This window comes from Rhipicephalus microplus, chromosome 6 (assembly GCF_043290135.1).
Source record: "Rhipicephalus microplus isolate Deutch F79 chromosome 6, USDA_Rmic, whole genome shotgun sequence".
In the NCBI taxonomy this organism is placed as follows: Eukaryota; Metazoa; Arthropoda; class Arachnida; order Ixodida; family Ixodidae; genus Rhipicephalus; species Rhipicephalus microplus.
In genome coordinates, this window is record NC_134705.1 from 108,560,123 (window position 1) to 108,587,282 (window position 27,160).

The 27,160-nt window shown below is 44.1% G+C and overlaps 1 protein-coding gene across 1 annotated transcript in view; it reads left to right on the top strand.

Annotated features, from left to right (window-relative positions):
- Nucleotides 1-314: 314 nt before the first annotated feature.
- The window catches only part of LOC142765977 (uncharacterized), a 91,887-nt gene continuing 65,041 nt past the window's right edge, over nt 315-27,160 (top strand). Inside the window, exons 1-4 of the mRNA XM_075867785.1 lie at nt 315-481; nt 4,267-4,299; nt 15,559-15,588; nt 26,448-26,495. Coding sequence (XP_075723900.1) covers nt 389-481; nt 4,267-4,299; nt 15,559-15,588; nt 26,448-26,495 — 204 coding nt within the window. The 5' untranslated portion in view covers nt 315-388. The remainder of the gene's footprint in view (nt 482-4,266; nt 4,300-15,558; nt 15,589-26,447; nt 26,496-27,160) is intronic.

The following is a 27,160-nucleotide window of genomic DNA, read 5'->3' on the forward strand; positions in this document are numbered from 1 at the left end:
ACCTGGAAAAATATTTCAAGTATTTGCACCGAAAATTCTGTGGCGGTGTTTATGATGAGTAATGCTATCTCTTACACATCTCTACTTCAAAGGAAATGAAGTCTATAAAAAACGACGGATGTAGAAATGTTCAAGATATCCATAAAATTCCAAATATTCGCAACTATTTTAAGCCAGTTATACACTGTGTGTGAAGAACAAAAAATACAACGACTGAGAAAACATCTGTCATCATAAGTGAAGTCATCAGCTGGCATAACAGCATACTGTATAAAGCTTCTCCAGATGTTTAAATATATTATCTTAGAAGTGCTTGAAAATTATATATAGCATGTGCCCTGAGGAATCTCTCAATTTGCTTCATTGAGAAGAACGTTTTCTTCACAGTATGAGCACGAAAGTTGGCTACTTTTTGTTTTATTTCATCGCAATACTGCTGGCAATCTTGGTGGGGGATTCAGTATGCCCTAAGGAGAAAAAGGTAAGTAGATATCTAACAGTATTGCAGAAAAGAAATATAAGGGTGTAAAATACATCTTTTTGCAATATGGGAGTCAAATATTTTAGCTTTGCCCCTCCGCAGTGGTCTAGGGGCTAAGGTACTCGGCTGCTCACCCGCAGGTCGCGGGATCAAATCCCGGCTGCAGCGGCTGCATTTTCAATGGGGGCGAAAATGCTGTAGGCCCGTGTGCTCAGATTTGGGCGCACGCTAAAATCTTCCAGTTGGTTAAAATTTACGGAGCTCTACACTATGGCGTCTCTTTTATTCATATGGTGGGTTGGTGACGTTAACCTCCGCATATCAATCAAACAGTTTAGTTTGACATGCAGTATTTATTCTCGTAACTTAGACGATGTCTGTTCATATTTCTTTGTGGGTTAATATAGTTGTCTGTCAACAAATTCATGAGGTCGTCTGGGTTTTTATGCTTTGAATGATAAGTGAAGATAACGCAGCACTTGATTCTTTCTCTCTCAGTACGCCACCGTGTGAAGCAAGTACTCATATTACTTGTGGTAGGCATGATCTGCCAATCAGACACCCCTTAAGGACAGCACGTAAAAAAGCCTGGAATTTATCGACATGTGGTTGCACTTATCGTTTCTTTGTATTTTTTTCAGAGCAAAGCTCGTTAAAGGGAAACTGAAAGGATTTTAGAATTCTATCAAACTTCGTGTTTAGAAAAACCGACATTGATGTGGACGATGTCATAACTGTTTTCGCAGTTATAGCAGCAGGAGCTTTAGAACAGGTGAAATAAAAGCTTGTCTGGCTCCGCCCCCTAAGCGCACTGAACATGTGGGCGTGGAAACATACGCCATCTTCGTTTCCTCTGCCCTGCAGTTGTTCTTCACTCCGACGTAAGGTTCAGCCGCTTACTAGGCGCATTTATTCTTTGGTTTAGCTCAGCGTAGAATACACTCAGTCACGTTTCATTATGGTAGTGCGGGAAACTGCATTGTTGTAGAATTCTTGGCGATCGCGTTCTTACGAGACGCGGCCAGCTTAGCCGCAAAACGATGGCAACAACCAAGTAGATGCGCGTTCACCTTCTGCTAAATTGACTTCGAAAGCAGAGCGAGAAATGCGTACCATGTTCCGAGCGCTGCGTGTGCAATTGTTTTTTCTTATCCTGAACCGCGGCCTCCGTGACTAACCCATGACGTTCCATAGCCGGAAATTATTGAAGAAGCCACACTTCAGCAGTGCTGCTGTTGAAAATGATGTGGCATACCTAGAATGACGTCACTGTGTACGCTTGGCTTCTCGAGGAGCCCGGTGGCCAAAGGCACTGTTTTCTCACCAAAAAGTAAAATTCGCGTTCGCTGTCGAGAACGATCCCGTCGCAGCGGTGACCAAACTGTCCTTAGACGCTCTTAAACCATTTCTCGTTTCGTCCTTGAAATGTCTGCTGAATGGCACTACATGTATATGATAAATATGTGATGAAAAGAAGTGAGAAAGCGGTATTTGAAGTGTTCGATATACGGACGGACGTACGCACAGACAGACACACTGACGACAGATGAACGGACGCAAGGATGCCCCAACAGACGCTTGAACAGACACTTGGAAGAAAGCATGAACAGACGTACAGATGAACGCATGGAGACATGGAAGCAAGAAGGAAGGACGGATGAAAGCACGAACGGACGCTTCGCCCCACTCATCATCATTCATTCCGTCAATATGCAGTCATTTTATCACATTCAACAGCGGAACGCTTGTCTTTAGGTTTATTTCTGATCCTAGAACATTACAGGCGTATCCTGCCACCAGTTAGCTACCGCAATGGCTCTGGCACGTACCATTGCGGTCACAAGGCCTTGAATTGCATGGTCCTGTAGGAGACCGGTGTCTTCGCCGACAGAGTGGAGTGTAATATCACTTGTTGTTCAACATATAAAATTTTGTTTTATTCAGGGATATCAAAATATGACTAACGCAGATGTCTTTAGGTCTCCAGAAACGCCACGCCTAAACTTAAAGATGTGTGCCTTAGTCATCGTTCAATATCGAATAATGAAAAATTTTTGTAGGTAAATGAATTGTGATAATACACTGTATCTGTTAAATGATTCATTGGCTTATTTCAAGGAATTAATCATGCTGTTTTGCTCATATGCAGTGATCATGAGGTGCTGAAAAGACTATATATATAAATAAATCAGTTGTTAGTCGGCGCTGTTTTTTGTATCCTTTTTTGTCTGTGTCCTCGAATCTGTGTGCTACATCTCCAGTATGGAGCAAAATTAACTATCCCGTCTGTCCATATTACTGCGAGCTTTGCTGTCTGCGTCCATCATGCTACACAAAATGAAAATCAAAATTCAAAACCTGCATCAATGTAAAAAGCAACTTTATTTGTAGATCAATCAAGTATATTATTGCGAGTGTATTTCCGAGATTTTTACTGTGGAAAGTACAACAGGCGAAAATGGTGGCTGTTCATCACCAGAAAGAGTCATCCTACTCTTCGTCCCTTACTTCAATATTGTAACAACTGCGACATCGCAACAATACGACAGTGCAATTTATAATCACGTGCCCCGTCCGTCCATGAGTGCATGCGCAAGTGTGCTCCTCGATACCTCCATCTGTACGTTTTTTACAAGTCGCAACTTGAATGGGACAAAATAGACCTTCGGACCCTGCTTCGCCCAATTGCCATCGACACCTAATGAAGTTGTGTGAATTTTTTTCAATAAAACTGAAGCCGGAACGTGCGCATTGAAAACATCACTTCTGAAGCGTGAAAAAAAAATGTAGCCTACTTTAAACGATACTTACATCTTGCAGGCAATGTCACAAAGCTTGTAGCTTAAAATCGCTACTCAGGCTTTTTAATATGCCTTTAGAATTTTGTACACACATCTTGCTCATTTGTCTAACGTACTCAAATCAGCCAAAAATGAATCAGCCCCTTTCATGTTGGCTTTACATTGACGCTACAAAAGCGCATCTGCCTTGGAGGAATCAATAAACCTTGTGTGTAGATTTACCCAAAATATTTCTTTGATTGTCTTTTTTCACAATCTTTAATTATCACGGCAACATGGTGACCCTCCATTTTCTCTAGCTAGTTTTTTCCCAGCTCCTAGTCTATGAATGCGGCGAGACCACGTTAATGAAATCAAACTATATAAGCACCAACAAACTTTTCTAAAAGTTTGGCATCAGTGCTATTCATTCCAGAATTAAACTCTTTTGCGCCGTCTATGAAAAAGAGTTCCCTACGGAAGAAACACTCCTTAGGGAAAATCTATCCGCATATTTTGTAAAAAAAACGTTACAAATCTTTATGTATATAACAATATTATTAATAAAGTTATGCTTTGCTTGTGCATTTTTTCCAAAGGTTTCGTTGCCTCCTCTGATTTGTGTTTCATCTTCTGCAACTATTTGTATGTAGCTGTTTCATTGATTCAAGAGAATGATGATACTAAAAATAATAAAACTCTATAAACTTGGTATTTCAAGTATTTCTTCATTTTAGTGTTAATTGAAATCTGAATGTGTTCAGAAAATTTTTGTGTTCATACTTATGTGCGCCCATAGGTATTGCGATTTTACGGGTCTTAAATGTTCTAGTATCAAAATAGAGGTGAAATAATTTGTCATACATTATGGATAATGTGGAACGTTGCAGACGGTTAGTTTGTTACTGCATCTTGATAATTGCTTTTTTCTATTATTGATGTATTTGGCTGAGGGCATCTGCATGTATTTTGTCGTCTAATTGGCTATCCTATTCTCTTTTTTAGGGTTCGCATCCTGCCTCTCAACCATATGCTCAGGCAAGTCATGTTATTTCAATAAAAACAGTGATGCTAGATGACCGAACAAGTCAATATTTCAATTGTCCTTCTTATGAAGTTCTGAACGGACACATAAAATAAGAGAAAACCGAAAAAATTCCAAGTTCTGGGGCCAGTGTTATAATTAAAAAGTCAAACAATAGGAAATTAGAAGGGAAGAACACCCCTGGCAGCGTTCAAAAAGTGGCTTCATGCAGAGTTTTACAGCAACAAAAACGGTTTAGATTTTTAATTCGAACAAATTATTTGCCTGCCGGAGTCACTTTTAAAATCTATCTATCTATCTATCTATCTATCTATCTATCTATCTATCTATCTATCTATCTATCTATCTATTTATCTGTCTATCTATCTATCTATTCTATCTATCTATCTATCTATCTATCTGTCTATCTTTCTTTGTATCTGTCTATGTATGTATCAATCTATCTTTCTTTTTAAATATCTATTCATCTATTTATCTATCTATCCGCCTCCGTCTGGGTTCTCTCGTCATCACCCCCACAACTTAGCGTAAAGAAAATGTATAGAAGGGCAAAATGGCTCGACGAATACGACACACTGTTCATAACACGGAGGATGTCAAAATCCGGTCGCATACGTCTGCAAGCACTTCCCGCCAGACATTTGCACATAACCACAGGTGAGTATGTGCCACTCGTATGGGGTATGTGACTGACACTTCGTATCCCCCCCTAAGAATGGTGAGAACGCACATGGGCAATTCTAACTCGCGAATTGTAAGAAAAAGCTGACACAGGCTTTGTTGACCCGTCGAATATAAAAAAAATTATCATTGCCACATCAGAAATCAAACCCCAGCATTGCGCCTAGTGATCAAGTATTGTGCCACAGAGCCACATCGGGCCTCACGACTTATTTGCAATTGAACTGTGATGTTTTGAAGGTATAATTTTGAGTGCAATGATGGCTATCTCAAATTATAAACAATGCCTATTTACACCTACGATGCAGATGTCACGCCGGATTCAGATCTGCTGTAGTTGAGCGCAATGCACTGAAAGTGATTGACAGTTTATATGAAGGAAGAAACAGCCGGAACGGTTATTTCTATATTCATTATAGTTCAGAAAAATCAGTGCATTTCCACGAAGTCAGTGAGAACTAGTGGGCTAAGGTATATGTCCGAAAGTCCGAAATGTCTACGCTGAAGTCACCGATTAGTATTAAGTGAACAGGTGAATGCATGGACGGATGGATAGGTAGACGTATGTACGGATGCGTGGTTGGTAGGACAAGCGGATGACGAATGGACGGACGAACGCATGAATGGGGAAATTGAAGGATGAATGAATGAATTAACAGACAGGCCGACGTTGTGGCTGATAATGTATTGTGCTGTCAGAAATTTTATTGCAGATAAATTTTGTTGTTTGCATATGTTTTTTCTTGTGAAAGTGTTCAGTTTTGGTTTCAATACTCTGGGGCTATAAACGCGCAAATTTTGGTCCTAAGGAGCTTCGCCCCTAAAAGCCGGCATCGGTAGTGTTGACAAAACCAACGCCTAGAGCAAATATCATGATTTCCGCAGAAGTAGAACCTCTGCATTCTGCGTGGCAATCACGTATTCTATCACAGAACCACGCCAGGTTTCAGAACTGCTTTTCAAGTATATCGTAATGATCTTGAAACGTCAATTAGGAGTTTCAATGCTGCCCATTCAATACTATAAAGAGAACACGCACATCTACAACTCAGCCGTCACTTAAGATGAAGGAATATTGTAGCGAAGCGCCATCCATTGAAGCCTATTTATGTAGCAGTGTCTAGAGCGGTGATCATGGTTGGCAGAAGAAATAACTATTAGCTTACCGCTTCAAATGTCGCTAATATCTATGTTGTTGTTGGTATCCTGACACAAAAATACGGATAACTTTTCAACATATGCCTGTGGGTACGACATTTGTAGACATATTTACCGCATTGTTTTAACGTTTCGCTCAATAAAATACAGCACAGTCGCCTTCCTTCCGCATGTTTCACATAACATTGATTTCAAAAATGCGTAGGAAGTTGTCACAAACGAGTGCTCCGAAAAAGTGCGCACTGCCGACTTCTTGCGACAGTAACGATACCAAGCGCTGAGAGACATCCCAAGGTCAACAATAAAGAAGAAAAGAAGCATCCAAAGACTCCCCGGGTGCGCTGGGTCTCCCTCCCTCGGAAGTGTAGTCTCGCCAACCAGCCTCCTCACATCGCTGGCCGAGCAAGCTCTTGAACGTTCTCGATGGAAAGGGGCGTGGTGATTCAAAGTTGCGTCACGAGTCGCGGACAGACGGCCCTCAAAACGTCTCGCGCTTTCTCCAACCTTGGCTCTGCATCGCGGCGACGAAACAATGAGAATTTTCTAGAGTCTAGCGCAAAAAGAATTTAAGCAAGCAGCGGAGAAGGGAGATCAGGAGAAGAAGAAAGTATGCGCCAGAGTGCGTAAGATGTTTCCGTCTACCGTGTCGTCGGCGAAGGTTCTGTCCTCAGTGACAAAGCAGGTAATGAAGATGACTTCCACCTGAGGGGTGAAGACTCGTGCCACAAGCAGAATAGTGTGTCTACCGCCAGTGAGCGAAGCCGTGTTGCAACAGCTGCGCATGGGAAGCCGACGTGTTAACGGCGAAGAAGTTTGGTGCTTGGAGAGCGGCCGATTGAAGACGCGAGGTTTCCTGCAAGACAAACTTCGAGGGCAGCGGAACGACAACAGCGCTGGACTTTGAGTGAGTGATTCTCGGACGAGTATCATTCAGACTATTGTTCCAAGGACTTTGTACTGAATAATTTTTCGAATTCTTTAGTTTTGAAGTGTCTGGGTTCTTCGATACATGCGATTGCATTGTAGTGCGTATTGTTGTTTGCGTCCGTTGTTTCGAGTGAGGCTGAATGTACTGTGAAGTACGTTATTTGATTGGTGACATATCGTTCTCAACTATTGACGAGTGTACATATTTGTGTATCGTTTTGACCTGCCATAATTGAGAATATACGTTTGTTTTGTTTCTCAACTCTCGGCTCTGACTTGTTGTTAGGGCCACAGCCGGCGTCCGCTGGCGTGCCAAATAGGACCACTTCTAAATTTTCGGCGTTTTCGTGGTGCAGTTCGGGGGGCCGATTCTTCGGCCCTTGGAATTAGCCCGGCGATCACCTCGCTAATTAACGGAACCTGTGACAATCAATCTGGCGTCCACAACAAGGATCTTTTGGTGCACAGTGTGTCCAAAGTAGTGAGAAAGAGACTTGAGTTGTGGATAAACCTATCAGAAGTATTTTTGTCTGTTGCTCAGTCTTCCCGTTAACGAGTGGGCAGAGATTGTTTCGATAGACTGAGTTGGCAGATATATTGTGCGTGTGGCTAGAATTTTCTTTGAGAGGGGCCTTGGATCTGGAGAAGTTAGTTGCTCTTGGGGAGAAGATGGGTCTTTCTGGCGCCGAACTACAGAAGGAGGGGAGCCAGAAAGAGAAAGAGGCGGTGGAGAGAGGTTGGCAGCTGAGAGGGCCAAGGAGGAAAAAGCAGCTGAGTTGGAGAAGGAGAGGTTGGCAGGTGAGAGAGCCAAGGAAGAAAAGGCAGCTGAGTTGGAGAGAGAGAGGTTGGCAGCTGAGAGGGCAAAGAAGAAGGAGAGCAGCAATTGAAGTTGGAGCTCAACAGAGAAAACTGCAGCTGAAAGGGCGAGAGAATAAAAAGAGGCAAAGGAGCGGCAGCTGAAAGAAGAAAGAGAGGTGGAGATGGCTGAAAGGGAAAAGCAGCGGCAGCACGAGATGGAACTCGAGGGGCTTCGTTTGCAACAGCGAAGTGAAACTCCCGTCCAAGCTAGAGGTAAATGCAGCCAACGGGAAGATCATGGCTTTCGCTTGGAGCCAACCAAGCTGCTCGTAGCGTTTGATGAAAGGAAAGACGACCTTGACGCGTACCTTCACAGATTTGAGACAATTTCAAGGAGCCAGAATTAGCTGGAACATCAATGGTCAACTGCTTTGAGTACCTGCTTGATAGGCGAAGCGCTCAGTGTGTATAGTAGGCTGACTCCCACCGATGCAGCCAACTATACAAAGATGAAAGCTGCTTTACTGAAGCGATTTAGATTCATTGTAGGAGGTTTGCGGGACAGATTTCGGACAGGAAAACCAGCTGATGGTGAGACGGCTACGCACTACGCCGCCGGACTTAGCCATTATATTGACAGATGGATCTAACCTTCCAGGACAGCACATGAGTATGATGAGCATAGAGAGCTCCTTAATAGGAGCAATTTCTCACCAGTTGCCACCCAAGCCTGTCGCTTTACTTGAAAGAAAGGAGAGCTAAGTCACTTGAAGACATGCTTGAATTTGCTGATCTATTCTTGGAAGCGCAAGGTGGCACAAATTTGGCCAAGGTCAAGAAGGAGTGTCCTGAAGATTCGACGACATCGGCTCCCGAAGAAAATAAGTGGGCACAGGAGAGCGTTCCGCGATGTTTTCTGTGCAACCTAGTGGGTCATCGCGCTAACAGCTGTCGAACTAACTTTACGAGCCCTACGATTCTAAAATGTTTAAAGTTTGGTCAGACTGGGCACAAAGCAGATGCATGTCGTAACGAAGCGAGTAAAACACACCAAGTAGCCTGTGTGCAAGCTGCACCAAACGCCGATGATGCTGACGTCAGCAACGGGTTTGTACAGTTAAAAATTGGGATGAAATTTCCGGTGGTCAATGCCGTGGTGGCTCCATAATCAAACCCATTAGTTAAGGGGATGCCTGTGATGACTGGAAAAGTGACAGGAAGGCATGTTAACGTTTTAAGATACACTGGGTGCTCCCCTGTAATAGTACAAAGAGGCCTAGTCCGCAACAGCAAACTCACGGGCAAGTCTAGCTTGATTTGCGCCGTCGACCGTTCGGTCCTGGGGCTGCCTGAAGCCAAGGTCAAGATCGAGACGCCCTTCTACAGTGGAACTGTTTCTGCTTTCTGCTTGCATGATTCAATTTATGGCGTAATTCTGGGGAACATCGAGGGCGCCCGTTCGCCAGACCAACCCGAACCGTTGGAAAAGGACCCGGAGATCGATCCACCATCAATTGCAAACCGTCACAACCAACCAGCCATGGCCAACGAGGACGTCGTCGCAGTTGCGACCCGAGCACAGACCAAAGCCCAGTCGAAGCCATTCCAGCCCCTTCCTGCACCCAATTTCGAGGAGGACCCGGGCTTCTGTTATGCCGAGGAAGAAACTCAGGACGAGTCGTTGAAACCCTGCTTTGCACAGATTGACAAGGATCTCAAATGCCGTAATAGTAAATGCAGGATAATGTTCATGAAGGAAGGTTTACTGCTCTACAGGTACTATGCGAAGAGGAGTGGTCGACGGATACGACAACTCTTGGTGCCGAAGAACCACCGAGAGGCTGTTATGAAGCTAGCCCACGATAGAATAATGGCTGGTCACCTGGGAGCCGAGAAAACCAAGGACAGAATTCAGGAAGAACTTTTCTGGCCAGGGGTCACAACCGATGTGAAACGGTTCGTGGCGTCTTGCGATATCTCACAGTGAAGTGTGCCAAAAAGAAGGGTGTCACACGTGTCATTTGGCCAGTCCCCTGTCATAGACATCCTTTTTAAAAGAGTAGCTATTGATATAGTAGGCCCTATCCGGCCTCCATCTGGTCAAGGTTTGGTGCTTGTTTCAAAACTGGTCAAAGTTTGGTGCTTGGAGAGCGGCCAATTGAAGACGCGAGGTTTCCTGGAAGAGAAACTTCGGAGGCAGCGGAACGACAACATTGCTGGACTTTGAGTGAGGGATTCTCAGAAGAGTATCATTGATAATTTTGTTCCAAGGGCTCTGGACTGAATAAGTTTTCCAACTCTTTAGCCTTAAAGTTTCTTGGTTGTTCGATGCATGTGATTGCATTGTAGTGCGTATTGTTGTTTGTGTCCGTTGTTTCGTATGTGGCTGATTGTACTGTGTAGTAGGTTGTTTGATTGGTAACATATTGTACTCAACTTTTGACGAGTGTACATATTTCTGTATTGTTTTGACCTGCCATAATTGAGCATATAAGTTTGTTTTTTTTTTCAACTCTCGGCTCTGACTTGTTCTTTGGGCCACAGCCGACGTCCACTGGCGCGCCTAATAGGACAACTTCTAAATTGTCCACACTTTCGTGGTGCAGTTTGGGGGGCCGGGCCAATACTTCGGCCCTTGAATCAGCCCGGTGATCGCCTCCCTAAATAACGAGACCTGTGACAGAAGTTCTACTTAAGAAAGACAATAAACTGCTGGCTAATTCAAAGACCTCGAGCATGCCTATATTGAAAAAAAAAAGACCAGACTTCCAGCTGTTATTAGTTACATGCCTATTGCTTGACAAGTATTTGTCTCTGCTACATAAACTTTTGCTTTGCACCAAGCGTTAGGAGCTGCTCCAACATGTCTATGTTTGTAACTTGAGTAGTTGTGAGCGCACCCGGGGCTTACCTAAAACGCTTATTCATGATCTGGCTTAGCGCAAAACTTATGTTAGAGCATGGACTTCCTTGTATTTATAAAACGAAGTGCACTTTACTGTGCATTGCTGTGAATCGTGTACCTAATTTTAAGGGGAGAAGCTAGTTAAGCCGTGGGTTCATTCCTCCTAGCTCATCGTGATTCGTGATCGCCTAGTTTGATTACTCACTCAGCAGGTGGGTACGGGTGGACAGACAGGCAGACAGACAGACAGACAGACAGACAGACAGACAGACAATTAGACAGACAGACAGACAGATAGACAGACAGACAGACAGACAGACAGATGAACGGAAGCAAGAACGGACGGAAGCAAGAACGAACAGATGAAGGGAAGCACGGAAAAAGGATGAATGCATGAACGAATGCAAGGATGCGCGAACTGATGGAAGCACGGACAGATGGACAGATGAACGCAAGGAGAAACGAACAGAATCTTTGCCCAACTCATCATCATTCACTCCAAGGATATGCTGTGATATTTTATTAGTCTATTTTTTCCGGAGTCGACGAACGCTTCGTATACCCTGGCACATCTTGGAAAAGAGGAAGTAATGAGCTTTATTGATGTTTTGAGGTCGTAACGAGCGAGGACCGTGTAGTAAAGCAGTGCAGGGCTGGCAAAAGTAGCAAAGGTCCTCACGAACTGAGAACGAGGGTCTCTTAGGAGCGAATCTTATAATGGTTTCGCAATGACTACACCCTGATTTTCGCTGTAGTTGAATAGGAGTCCGCTTAGGGTACTGTGGTGAACGAGGCGAAGCTCACTGAAACGGTGAAATTACCGCCACCACAAAGGCACATCCCCATTTCACGCAGCCCAGAGCGGTAAACGCTTCAGCTGTGCATGATTGATTTTTTGCGGAGTAGCGCATGTTTCAGACAATGCATCCGCTTTTGCAGCACGAATGAAGCGGACTGTTCTTAAGCTGAATCAGAAAGAGCGCAAATTTCACTTTTCCAAAAAAGAAGAAAAGCGAAGTCTGCGATATGAAGGCGCTTGGCAGTCCGCATTTATTTATTTACTTATTTAATTATTTATTTATTCGTCGTACCTGACAGGCCCTGAAGACTGTTGAGTGGCGGGGAGATGACAGAAAAAGTACAATAAATAAACCCTGAAAAGTAACACCAAGGCCGAAACGAAAATCAATTTGTAAAATAAGAGAAAAAAACAAACCCTAAATAACAACACATTAGAACACAAAATGAAGAAAAAACACATTTTAATACAAAAATAGAGAGAACAAACTCTCAAAGCTCAAACCCGCAAATCCTCAAAAAATATTTCAGGGTCTCTTAGCAAAATAATTTCGCCAGAAAGACTATTTTAATGTGAAATGGCGTGCGGCAAAGCAAAATTATTGAATGAATGTGTGTGGGCGGATATGCGTCTGAAATTGAGACGATTGTGAAGACGAGGTGATGTACGCTAAAGAACTTCTATCAAGACGACAGGTCCACAAGTTGTAGTGGTACCAATGGAAGATTCACAGAAGTGTGACAGAGCAGCCAGAATTTTAGTGATGCTCAAGCAGTGGTTTCCTTTCAAGTTAAGAAGCGGAATGCATGGTTTTTAACTGATCCTACTTTATGTATCGGGTTTTCTTGATGAGGTAACCATTATCATGAAGCGTTTTCCACTTGAGGCCACACAAAGTATTTCTAAGATAGATAGATAGATAGATAGATAGATAGATAGATAGATAGATAGATAGATAGATAGATAGATAGATAGATAGATACTATGATAGAACTAGCCGCCTACGAGTTCATGCTTTCCTGGCCGAAGGTTCATGAGATCACATCGAAAGATGGCATGACATAACGTTGACGGTATGCCGTTTAGAAAGAACAGGCCACAACATCAAAATCTTAAATTTAATGTGACGAATTCCATGACCTAAACTTCAGTGCTTTGTTGCTCTTGCGGCCACTTCGTTATATAATAAATAGCAGAATTAGCAATTTGTGTATGACGAACACTGGCGTTAACGTGCTTGATTCGTGACAGCTACGTCGTGACTGCTTGATTTATATGACATGGTCTTTGGTTTGTCGTGGCAATTGAAATAAATGTATTTATACCGATATTGAATTAAAGAGATATATGCGTGAACGTTATGAATGACAGGCGGTATGACATATCTTGAATGTGATAATTTTCATGTTTTTTTCATTATTTTGTCATCTATACCATCACCTAAAAGTTTCGCTCATGGTCTTCTCATTGCTGGTTCGCTATCTGGATCTACACCGAAATTATACCGTGTCATTTGGCGATACTGTATGGCGAACAGAAAGGGCAGATAGTGAACAGAAAATGGTGACGTGCTGGTCAAGAATGGCATGACTTACATGCGATGCTCATGCTATGCTCGCGACCGTTTGCCTATCCCTTTATATATCAAGATGGTCAGACGAGGGGTGACTTTATGACAAACATGAATGGCAGATGGTGACATAATTTTATGTCACACTTTCTGTAGAAAACAAGGAGACACACTATAGAAAAACACGCTGTAGAAACACACTGTGGAAAAACAAGGGGACATGTCACAATTTTTTTTGTTAAACGTGTTTGTGTTCATCTTTGGGTTGCGTTACGCTATGCTAATATAGGTTGATATCATGATAGCAAATAGGCTGCGAGTATCTGTAGCATTAGTAGTTCTATTGGATACCAAGCTTGGTTACCGGCCGCAAGCAAGTGAGCATGTAAATGATGCTAGGAATGAAATTTTTGCCATGATTTCCGTGTCACAACTTATCATTCCTGTTAATCATACCGTCACGACACGGAATATAAGTTGGAGCTTGATATTAAGCTAGCCAACCGGTGGTGATTTTTGTGTTACCGTGTGTCGTTCATGTTCTTTATAACGATGGTTCTCTTGGTGGGAGGTACTCATTCAAACAAACGGCAGCAAGTGCGCCGAGATACCAGCGCAGCAAGTGAGTTTGACTCTCTATGTCGCAAAAACTACTTAGTGAACGCAACACTAATGTGAAAACGAACGCGGTACTTTCTCTTTCAGTACCTTTACTCGCCGCCAAAGGCTTTAGCATTAATTCGAAAAAGAGCCGGAGACATTTGACAATAAATTTAGAAGATAGCGCGCCTCTGGTATTTTTCTTATTTGTGATGCCTGTCTTTTAATTGTCCCATGAAAGAAATCACTTCAGAGTAGCACCATACTACGAAAGCAGACTCATGAAAGACTTGCCAGTAATATTAAATAACATGGCTTACATTGTCTTTTGTGATAGGGTAGGCGACAACGTAAAGTGCAAGCTAAGCGTCGCGTTTCAAGAACATTGCTTTTGCAAATTGTTGCGTTCGACACAATTGCTTTTACTTCTAAAGTGTTGTATAAAGTGAGTCGTTAAGTGCGTACAAGGAGAGCAAACTTGAGACAAGTAAGATTTGCTTGTTTTGCCCAAATGTGCCATTTCTTGAGAATAATGCATTCAAATACAACTGAAAACAATATTTCTCATCATAGTCAACAACGTTATAATTATTCGCACATATCAAACAGCAGAGCGATATTTTTTTTATGCAGAGGAGCCATCGAAGCTTTTAGATCAGAAAAAGTGGCCTCCAGTTGTATATTGGGGTAATGAATTTTCAACGAATCTACACTGTGAAATTCAAACCTGATCACCGAAGAGCGCAACCATCAGCAGTTGAGATTCTCCCTCTTCTGGACAACGATGGCGGCTGTGTAATGCTTCCGAGTTTGTTAACCTATGCACGCCATGCGTGCTATAGTGGCCGGCGCTGCCGGCACACCCACACGACAAAGTTCGTTGATGGTGAATCTAAGGATGCCCACTCATTCACGACGTCTGGAGATAAAACAGCTGCTGAAGTCTTCCACATTTTGCTTTGACTGCAGAATTTTGCTTAATTTTATTACTTTGCATTTATTACTGGTGATCACGTTTTTCACCTTCGAAGATTCAGTGGCTTCCGTTTGTGAAAACTTCAGTTCCCCTTTTGACACCAATACCGACCTTCAATGTATACCGACCTTCAAAGTTTCTTAACAGAATCAAAAGTTGGGATAGTTGGATATGCATGGTATAACTGTCAGTTCAAGCGCACGAATAAACAGAAAGGAAGAGAGGACTTGCGCTTTCTCGCAACTAAACGATTTATTAGAAAGAGAAGAATATATAATTAGGTGATCGAAAAACAACGCAATTGTGTGCAGGCAAAAAGTACACCCGTGGCACCTCAAGAACACAGAACAAAAAAAGAAAGATTATCTCGAAACATATTCTAGAAAAGCAAATTCTTAATGGTGGAGCGAAACCCAAGGCTGGCTGACGCATTGTTCTCCTTTTTTTTCTTATGTGAAAAGCTTCCGTCAACTCACAAGTGTACTTTTTGCCTGCACACGCATGTGTTGTTTTTTTGATTGCCTGTTTATATATTCTTCCCTTTCTAATAAATCGTTTTTTTTCGAGAAAGCGCTTGTATTTTCTTCCTTCCTGTTTATTCGTGCGCTTGAACTGACAGTTAGTTTCTTAACTCCTGCCCCAGTTATTGTACTTAAAAATTATCCCTGCAGCCGCAAAACTACCGTGAAGGCAGCCAGTAACTATCACTTTTCCCCGATTTATAAGTATCTCAGACACACTTCATGGAACACCCGTAGAGTATTTATTTAAACAGTTAGTTCAAACAAATGATGTACATTTATTCACGGCTTTTATTGTTGTACTGAATTATTTCCAGCCTGAAGGACGTCGTCACGGTCGAGCACGGGCAAGTATTTTATTGTAATTCCAATTATTTAACGAGTCCTGTTTAAAACTACTACAACATGATCATATAAAATAACATTTAGGCTGATAGCACAACCCGAAATGACACCGAGAGAGTACTTTAAAAAGACAGGATTCGTTCTATGTGGAAATGAAGCTAGTGTTAAGCACTATGCGACAGCGAACAAACTTAACAAACAACTCCAAAGCTTTTGTTGCGGAATTGTCAATTTTTGCAGCTGACTACCGTGAAAAATCCAATTATATTGTTTTAGAAAGCAAATTCAGGCATATTCCGCATAGTTTCGATTTTTTAATCACCTGAAGTAATATTTTGCTTTAAGACCAATGTTTTTTGCCGAGAGCGTCACAGTATTCAAGAAAGCACTCAGGTGACACAGCAGGCAATGTGTACCTGAAATCAAGCTGTTTAGAGGTCTAAGGTTCCGTAAGCAGCCCAGAATCTGAAATTTCGAGGCATAGGCAGCCGTCAGGGTTTGGCCAAGCACTGTGGTAAGAGGAGTATTTCATGGGTTCACTGATATAAACGAGGCCCTTGCTCGTTTTTTCTTTTCCTTCACTCAGTTTGTCTCTCATCGTAGCCGGGTAATCGCCGTGCATGGAGAAGGCAGCAAGTGCACGTACCATGAACTGGTTGTCCTAAAAGCGATGCTGATCGGCATTGGGTGTCAAATGCGTGGCCGGGATACTATTATATGCTCGCCATGAACGGGTACATGCCGAAAATTTTGCACACGTCCCACTACACACAGCTACAGCAGGACCTGCAATGACCCTGATGGCTGAGAGGACGAGTACAGATAATGAGAGACCAGGAAGGAGAGAAACATACACAGGAAACACAGAACAATATCAAGAAACTGAATATTTCTTGAAGAAGTGCGCTTGGATCATGAGTACTTTTTAACCGAATGAGAGCGTACTGCCCACTCGCCTATCCAGGCCACAGCTCTGCACTGGCTCTGGCCTTCACAAAACCTTGTGCCCACGTGACCCACAGTCTTCACTGGGGGCCCTTGTCACGCTCAGGCTTCAAGCTCTAACAGTCATGCGACAGCTTGACTCTCTTCGAGGACTTCTGCTTGCATCACAGGAGGCCTGGATTCAGCTCACACTGGAACGGATGTTTATCACCAATTGTTTTATTTCAATCTTGTTGATTTTGCGGTCTCAGATAAGATAGTTTTACTCGCAACTCGCTACACTGAAAATCACACCCGCGCCGGCACCGGTACGTCTGCGAAGTGACCTCGTTACTGCTATCGCGTTAGATTCTTTTTAACGGCGTCGTTTATTGAACCTTAGTAAAGATTCCGTTGAAATTTTCGTTGATTGTCATGCGCTTTGGAGGATCCGTCATATATCATTGAAGCAGGTCGACTTGCTTGCTCTGCCTCTGTGGATGCTGCACTGAAGTTCTGGCTGTCTCTACCATTCTATAAACGTACACTGCTTACGGTATTATCGTAGTTCACATGTTACACTTGAGCGTGCCCAGTCCCACTTTCATAATGGTTTGTTACTTATGTGGCAGAGGTCAATGAGTTCCTGAAACATAGTTGGTGGGACATGATTTCTCTCATTTTTTTTAGAATGATTGTCTTTTTCGAAAATAATCATAGCTGTTCTGAAACTAAAGAGGTGGGTCGTGGCTTGGGTGATCACTCTCCTATTTTTCAGCTCCACCACAAAGAATGCAGTGTGGCTGTGAGGCGGACACGGGAAGTTATGAGCAACCACAACGCCAACCTATGGATACCCAGAAGTGGGGATGCGCATGCGAGCTGTTAAATAAAAAATTATTGGGCAGGTCTAGAGCCGTACAACGCCCTGATGACTCAGAAAAGCCGATATCTTTGCCCAAAAAATGCTGATGGGAAGCTAGGTCATCAGAGAAAACGACTTGAATAACTTTTGTAAAGTCATGTTTTTGTTCATAGGGAATGCGAAATTCTTCATCGTTGTTTGAGCACACTCTTTAAAACCCTAGAATAATTAGCATTTCCGATGGAGGCGGAAATGTTGTAGGCCCGTGTACTCAGATTTTGGTGCACGTTAAAGAACCCCAGGTGGTCGAAATTTCCGAAGGCCTCCACTATGGCATCTCTCATAATCATATGGTGGTTTTGGGACGTTAAACCTCACAAATCTATCAATCAATTAGAATAATTAGCAAAGGCCAATCACTGAAGGCTTTCCATCAAGTGCTAACCTATAAAAACCGAAGCGACGATAAGACTGCATGTTACTATGGCGATGGAGGTAAATGCCTCCGTAAAGTTCCTTGTAGGCAGGTGTTCATTTTACTCTCAAAAAGCACTGATTATTTTCTTGTTTTTTCAATCGATCCATATTCTGGATTGCCTTTGTCAGGGTATAGCAAAAGGGCTTACGGGAGAAATAGTAGTCAAAGTTTGTGAACACCTACAATTGTCATGCGATTGATGGTGGTGTGGTAATCACTAACTGTAGCTGGTACAACCACCTGCTGTTCGGCTTATGGTAGCCGTCATAGGAAGAAACGATGATGTTCCAAAGACCAAAAAAAAACCTGCAGAACAAAGTTGGAGATCTCAAAAGCAGCTCGAGACAACCAGGATGATATTGTGAAAACCAGTAATTGCCCAGAAGAATATGACAACTCACCAGTACCGACCGGTGAACAGAAAAAGCTCTAGAAAGAATGCAAGCGCAAGAACAACAAAAGAGAAGGCAAGCAGGTGTACCAAGCCCATGGCTGGTTTGCTACCCTATGCTGAGGGAATGGGAAAGATGATTATACAGATGAGAGAGAGCAATGAGAAGAGAAAGAGACAGGAAAATTGCCAGTCAAGGCATGACACGTTTGCAGCGATGGCACTACAAAAAGGTTAAAGGCGCTCACATAGGCCCGTAGTCCTCAAAACGTGCAAGATTGCTTTGAAATGGTTTTGAGCCGAAGAATGACAGGACGGTGCTTCAGCAGCATCTGCACAGAGAGTGGTGAAGCGTTCAATATACGCAATACCTGACAGAGTGTATCTCTCAGAGGCTAATTGAGGGTAATGACATAGCAGATGGTCGAAGTCTTCTTCGATGCCACAGGAATCGCATTCTGGACTGCAGGTCGATCGCTCGAGGTTCATATAGGCTTTTCTGAAGGTAACATGCAAATAAAGCCGACAAATGAGCTAAGTTTGACGTTGACGAATCCCGGATGGAGGTCCAAGTTCTTATGAATGGTTGATTGGAGAAATCTTGTATGTCTTATCCTTGGTGTTTTCTACTCCAGCAGACACAGATGACGTGCCAGGTGATGAAGTTGTCTTGCAGCGTCTGTCTATGACAGAGGAATCGGCAGAGTGTGATCTTGTTGATGGGATATGCAAGCTTCTATGTCTGTAGAGTACTTGCCACTGATCCCTAATGACCAAGTAGCCACTGATCATTGGAATAAAAAGAGGCAAAGACACTGGTAACAATAGGGCAATATCAGACCTCTGTAAACAGGTTGAATATGTTCTTTTGAAAAAAAAACTGATTACCCTGTGTATGGAGGGTCTATCGAAGGGCAAAGTTCCAAAATCTTGGCGAAATACTGACAAAGGGGGAAACTGATTCCTCAAGCCGTCATTACGGTTTTTGCCTCCACCTCCTGTTACACTGTACTGTGAAAAATCAGATAGTTCAAACCAAATCAAACATGATCTTCACCCATAAAAATCGGGACGCCAAGGCCTTGAAAAAAACATACCAATCAGCATATCGTTTTTTGTACAAGTTATTTATAAAACCTAAAGAGTAAGATTAAAATGATATTATACTTTATTGAAACAAAAGACCAACCAAGATTCCGTAAATGCTACGTAACAATAAAAATTACACTGTGATGCAACGGTGAAGGCAACCTTTACTAGGCCCAGAAGACACGATTAAACGACCACACCCAAGGCACAAAACCCAGGCAAGCCAAGTTCCCACAGCAGAAGAAGATGACGACCACTCATGATGATGAACATGTGTGAAGAAAGTAGATGTGCTTAATGAATGCCTACACCAGCTCCCCCCCCCCCCGCCACGTAAAAGCAGTCCTCTTAACCGTAGTTCTTGGCCGCAGTTTAAAGCAAAGAGGAACGCCGGGAGAAAGGCTTCATGCGGGTACGTGGACTAATTCTGCTGCCCGGCAGCGGCGGTCCGTTTGAAGAAGAATGGTTGCCATGCGATAATTGACAGGAAACGTTTGCTCCACGACAGTGTAGGGGCCAATGAAACGTAATTGAAACTTCTCGCACAGGCCAAGAACGCGAACAGGTAAAAGAAGGAGGACTTCGTCTCCAGGGCTTGACACCTGTTCCTTGGCTTCCTGTTGCCTGGCTTCAATGTTGACGCGAGCCAGCTGGTGGTAATGAAGTAGACGAGACACGTATTCTTCACTTGAGAATAAAAATGATTTAACACGTGCGGACAAGAACAACCAATCAAGGAAAGAAGAGGGGAAGCGACCGTAGACAAGGTAGAACGACGAGTAACGGGTTGTGCGCTGTAGAAAGGTATTATAGGCAAAAGTGACAAATGGGAAAATGGGGCACCAGTTTCTGTGGTACGATTCGATATACATGGCTATCATATCTTGCAGTGTGCGAGGAAAGCGCTCAGCCAGCCCGTTCGTTTGAGGATGGGAACTGTAGCTTGTTTTGTGTTTAGTGCCGGATGCCTTTAGCACCTCTTCGTCGAGTTCTGAAAGAAATGCTCTTCCACGGTGCCTCAGAATTCCACGAGGAGCTCCATGACGAAGAATTATTGCTCAAAGGCTGAAGTCAGCTACTTCCAAAGCGGATGCAGAAGGCACGGGAGCTGTTTTGGCGTAGCGGATTAGGAGGTCGACAACTGTAACTATCCATGGATTGCCTGTGACAGTCATAGGAAGCGGACCATGCATGGCAACGCCAACTACCTCAAATGGTTGCAGGGGACACGGGAGCGGTTGTAATTGTCCCCTTCGAGTTGATGTAGGCAGCTTGCGACGCTGACAAAGGGCGCATGAGGCAACGTACTTCGCGACACTGGTGGACAAGCCCGGCCAATAGTAGTGAAATCTTATGCGGTCGTACGTTTTCTGGAAGCCCATGTGTCCACCAGACATGTCGTCGTGATATGTCTTGAGGACTTGAGCCCGGAGAGAGCGAGGTAGAACGGGCACCTAGCGTTGACCATCAGGGTAGCAGATATGACGGTACAGGACGTCGATCTTGAATTGCGTCAGCTGTCGGCAAATACGGGCGTTAGGGGGCCGGAAAGTCCTGTCAAGACGGTCCATGATGCGGCGGCAGTAAAGTGCATCACGTTGGTGGGATACCAACAAACCACACTCGCTCGGGGAAGTTGGGTCCACAGCAGCTAAGGACGAAACAGGTAGGGAAGAGACGGCCGAAAGCTTCTCGAGTGTGGCAGTGGCGGGTTTGTTAAGTGGCTCCGAAGAGAGCGGGCAACGTGAAAAGGCGTCGGCGTCTTGATCTTTGTTTCCCGACTTGTATGTAATAGTGAAGTCATATTCTTGTAAGCGAAGAATTCAGCGACCAAGGCGGCCGCACAAGTTCTTGATTGTCGAAAGCCAGCACAAGGCGTGATGGCCCGTAACCACAGTAAAGTGGCGGCAGGGGAGATAAGGTCAAAACTTTTGTATTGACCATATGACTGCTAGGCACTCCTGTTCGGTGATGGTATAATTCTTTTCGACAGTGGTCAGTGCACGGCTCGCGTATGCGACGACCATGTCACGTGAAGATTTCTCTCGCAGTAGGATCACTTCACTAATGCTTTGAACGCTAGCGTCTGTATGCAGGAGCGTAGGCCTGGTTTCATATAAATGACAGAGGTCTGATTTGGATGTGAGTGCACACTTCAGTTGGGCGAACGCCGCTTCCCATTCAGGGGACCACACAAAGGCGACGCCTTATTCGAGCAACTTGCACAATCTTGGAGCTATAGAGGCGAAGTGTCGAATGAATCAACAAAATTAAGATGCGAAGCCGAAGAAACTGCGCAAATGTTTAGCTTCTTCGGGACGCGGGAAGTGTTGGGTAGCGGAAATCTTGTCTGGATCGGGACGAATACCATCCTTGCTTACGATGTGGCCTAACACTTTCATTGTCTTGCTCGCGAAACGGCACTTCTTGGTGTTCAGCTGAAGGCCTGCGTTTGCAGTCGTTGCAAGTGCTGAGGGAAGGTTCACGAGAAAATAACGACGTCGTCTAAAGAGCGCAAGCAAGTCTTCCAATTCAAGCCTCGTCAAACTGTGTCGATCATCAGCTCAAATGTTGCTGGAGCATTGTAAAGGACGAATGACATGAAGTTGAATTCGTACAGATCATCTGGTGTTGAAAACGCTGTCTTTTCTTTGTCATCCTCGTGCATGGGTATTTGCCAGTAACGCGAACACAGGTCTAGGATTGAGAAGTACTCGGCACCCTGCAGTGAATCCAAAGCATTGTCTATGCGCGTCTTGGGGTAAACATCCCTGTGGGTAATCTTAATTGCCCTGTAATCCACGAACAATCGCACGGAGCCACCATTTTTCTTTAGTAAAATAACAAGGGATGACCAAGGACTATCGGAGGGACATATGATGTTCCGTTGCACATATTGGCTACATTTTATTCAATGACCTCACTCTCGAACGAAGAGTTGTGATATGGTCATCGGCGTATGATGGAAGTGCCATCGGTCTGGATAGTATGCGTGATAATGGACGTCTGTCCCAGAGATGAGGAATGGGCATCAAACTATCTCCTATGCTTTTGTAGCAAGGCAAGCAACTCATCTTTCCGTGATGTGGTCAGCTCTGCAATAATAGTCGCAGCAAGGACAGAAACGCATGATGAACGTCCAATAGAAGGAAGGTCAGAACACGCTGGCATAAGCGGGATGACAGATACAGGTTGGCATTTGGTAACGCAAGCCATTGTGGTGCCTTTGGGATTGAGATTTTTCTGAGACGTCTGACTTCTAGCGTAGAGAAGTCCGGAGCTATTGTGGAGCCGCGCTAAACCTGAAGGAAGGGCTATACCTTTTGTGAGACAGCGTGCAGATGGTTGCACAAACACGCCGCCAGAGTCGATCACATTAGAAGCGATGGTAACTATTCGCTGATGACCAGGTGGTAGCTCGGTATCTTCAGCAGCGAGCAAGCGAACGGGATCGTCATCCGCGCAAAGGACATAGCTGGTTTCCATTATATCAAAAACACTTTCTCGACAGCAGAGGGAAGCGTTCGCCTTAACAGAAAATCTCAGCCTAATATAAGCTGTTGGCACACAAACTCAGCACGGAAAATTGCACAAAATGGAGGAGGCCAGCTATGAAAACACGAGCGGGGCACATAGCGGCAGGTTTAATGGCTTTCCCTTGAGCAGCGAGCAGTGTAGGTCTCTCATAACGGGTGGTAACTTTTTGCAAACGTGAGCAAAGGGAACGATCAATCACAGCAAACAAGCACCAGTGTCTATTCAAGCGTCCACGTAAACACCTTCTCATAAAACAGATATCGTAATATATAGACGCACTGGAGGAATTTCCGTCTTTTCGTACAATGCAGCTTTTCATCGAAAACCTGCAGAGGTTAGTTTTCGGGACGTGGTTGGTTATTTTCGAGACAGGTTGCATTGGAGACGTGCAGTGGCGGAGGGGTGATTGTGAGCGGCATCTAGTAGAGCGGTAAAAAGGGGTTGGCTCAGATGTCGCAGTTGGAGATGGTGAGTGACGTAATGGCGGATCATAGGGCGAAGTTGCGAAGCGGACCCACTTGTCCCATCATTCCGTCCATAAGGGTCGAATCCACGACGCTCGTCCTGCTGACGCTTCTGACAAAAGCATACAATGTGGCCCTGACAGCCGCAGTAATAACAGATCGGACGAAGTGGTCGCCATGGTGGGTGAAAGGACTGGCTAGGCGCGCTCGGAGTTATCGAAGCCAGTGGGACAGGCGTCGAGATTGCGGGCATCGGTTGTACGACGGGTCCTGAACCAGCGAAGACTTGTGCGTACGTCGGCTGGAGTCGAGGTACCGTAGAGTCTACCCACGCTGGCCCGGCCATGGACGCCAACTCCTCCTTGATAACGTCGCGCAAAACATTCGTGGAGGGGGGAGGTGGACTCGGTGTCATTGAGAGGCCAAAAGACCATGGCTCTTCTCGTATAGTCGCCCGAATTATAGCACGCAACAAGGCATCAGTCGTGGAGGTATTTTCAGCACTGTCCAGCAGTAACTGTTTGGACTCAAGTTGCTCTAGGCGTTGCAAGCACGTGGCAACAACCTCAGCGACTGTGGTCGGGTTTTGTATGACCAAGTCATTGAACGCGACCATGCCGACCCTTTCAATAGATGACGAACTCTCTCTTATTCAGACATGAACGTGCTGAAACAGTGACGGAGAGCAAGCACATCCTTTATGTACGAGGTGTAAGACTCACCGCCTTGTTGCTAGCGAGCATCCAGTGTCTTCTTCGCGAGAGCTGAATGGACCGTCCGGGTGCCGAAAATTTGGCGAAGTTGTTGCTTGCAATGTGTTCAGTCCGTGATTTCCGTTTTATGATTTAAAAACCATGTTTTCGCTACGCCTGTCAGATAAAGAGAAACATGGCGAAGCTTGATAGGATCATCTCAGTTCTTAGTGGACCTCGCTCGATTGAACTGGTGCAAGGAACCCTCCAAATCTTCACCTCGAAGTCCGGCAAACGTGGGTGACTCACGCTGGTGCGCGTTAGTAATACACGATGGATAGGCCGCGGTAGCCGGCGCCGTAGAGGTAGACGCAGACACGCTGGTCGGCTCGTTCTGAGACATGTTACCGGACACCTGGCACAGACGACGACCTTAGCGGAGCTCCAGGAGGTAGAGCGGGCTGGGAGAGGACGGAAGATCGCAGAGCACTCCACAACTTGTGATGCAATGGTCAAGTCAACCTTTACTAGGCCCAGAAGACATGATAAAGCGACCACCCAAGGCACAGAACCCAGGCAAGCCAAGTTGCCACAGCAGATGAAGACGATGACCACTCATGATGATGAAAATGTGAAGAAAGCAGATGTGCTTAATGAATGCCTACAATACATACTATCAGTGAGAAAATAGATAAAGGTGCAGGCAACATGAGACCATCATATATATATATATATATATATAGCTTTCCTAGAACTGAGAAGACATTTAGTTCAATCGAGATATCAGCAATCATGCACGCACCGAAAAATTAAGACATCGACGTAGCCCATACTAACATTCTGAAAGGAATATACTGCGGATACACAACTACCATAGTATTTCACAGAGAAAGTGATGAATTCCGCGAGATAAGGGCGTTAGGCAAGGGGATACAATCTGGTCATTGCTACTCACAACGTGTGCACACGACGTTTTTAGTGTCCGACCTTGGGAAGAGTTAGATAAGAGTAAGGAGTGAGAGTCAAGAGAGAGCATCTTTGTAACTTACGATTAACGGAAGACATTGCATTATTGAGTATACGGGGCACCATTTAAACTCATTAGTACAGAACTGTTCATTAAAAGCATAGGGGTACATCTGAAGATTATTAGGCATGAACCGGAAGTGATGTGCACCAGTCTCGGCAGATAACAGCGCTTTAGCATAGGTGGCAAGACATTCGAAGTTCTAAAGAGTTGACAGTTAGGCGAGTCGGCGAGCTGTTAAGACTGTTTTACTGGAAGGTGTAAAGGAACGTGTCTACCTAGGACAAATAGTTATGTTATCCACCGCAGTGATCTAGTGGCTGAGGTACTTGGCTGCTGATCCGCAGGTCATGGGATCGAATCCTGGCTGCGGCGGCTGCATTTCCGATGGAGGTGGAAATGCTGTAGGCCCGAGAGCTCAGATTTTGGCGCACGGTAAAGAACCTCAACTGGTCGAAATTTTCGGAGCCCTCCGCAACGGCGTCTCTCATAATCATATGGTGGTGGGGGGACGTTAAACCCCACATATCAATCAAGCAATCAGATAGTTTGCTTAGGCCCTCATTGGAGGAGTGTAGGCTGTGGATTTGCAGTGTACCACACGGCATCATCAACGAAGAAGCTGTTGGAGAACAAAAGCACACAAACTCTGCCAGCCAGCAGCTCACGTGATGCACCATGCCGAGTAACAAATTGATGAAAGATGAAAATGGGAAAGTCATGAGCACCATTACAAAGCTGCGCTGCCGTTTTTGCGTATCTCTTCAGATTGTTGGCAGCGACAATAACCCATGAATTACCAGCAATAGGACATAGTAGTTGACCGCATAGGTTAGCGCCAACACCGGTAAAACGCGTACAGGACATCGTAAAGGCTTCATTTGACCGGCTGAGCGAGTAAATGGCTTTCATTGTTGACAAAATGAACATGAATGTATTTTTTCGCGAATGTGTAGGTACTCCGCCAGTAGGAACGTTTGCGGATCCACTTGAACCACCAGGCTATGCACGTTGTGATCATGGATCAAAATATGCGCATACATCAGACTGGATATGGCTGCGTATGACGAGCTGGGTATAAAGTGATGTGCACAGGGTGGCATTAAACAGAATAAATTTGGAGATCGTCGGCCAGCCTTCCAGATCAGTAACTTTAGCAACCCTTGAATTGTAAAGTAATTGTATATTTGGAACCTATATGAAGTAGAAATCATTTTTACACTCGCTTAGGCAAGACAACTGTTTAATGCTCCTGAAATGTCTGTCTTGCGAAGGGTTAATAATTGGTGAATCATAACTGCTACCTAAAAAAACTTTCTTGCTTGCTTGTGCCTTGTTTGTGCTAAGGGTTTTTTGTTTCTCTTCTAACGTCGGTGCCATGCTATTTCTTTTAGCCTGGGTCACCCGCAAGTCCTGGAGGTCTGGGTGATATTCCACCATGGGCAAGTATTTTATGCTGATCCAGGCAAAGTCAGGTTGAGCTTTTGATGTGTTATGTCTATCTCGTATGCTTTGAAAACCATGCTCAATATGTGAGAAGTTGCTAGTTTCACAAAAAATTAGTGAATTTGGGCTTCACTTTTTGCCTAGTCACTTGAAGTAGCCGTTTACCACGTGTCAAGTTTTTCGCCTGCTTATTTGTAATTATCCAGCAAAAGTAGTTTTTTAGTCATCCTCACGTTCAACAATATAGTGTACGTCTATGACTCTGAGGCTGCATGTTCAAATAAAACATACATTACTGTAATCAACTGGTATCATTTATGCAGCAGTAGAAAATATGTATTCAGTTCAGTGTAGTGACCCTTAAAAGTCAGTGTGTGCTTCCGCTCATAGTTGCGCATATTTTTGCGGAAAATTGCAATTAAACTGATATATTGTTTCCTCTTTGGACGTGAGTGACATCTATATAATATACATTTTGAGGAAAGGGAAAATTAATAATATAAGAACTTCTTTGGTGCACGAATTTTTTGTGGCTTACCTTATTTCATTATTTTATCTTTGGTGCGGCAGCATGTGGCAAATTTGTCTATAGGGCAAGGTAGAATTTAATTAAAATTGTATATTTTATTGTATCGGGGCAGTTACCCATTACTACAGCGAT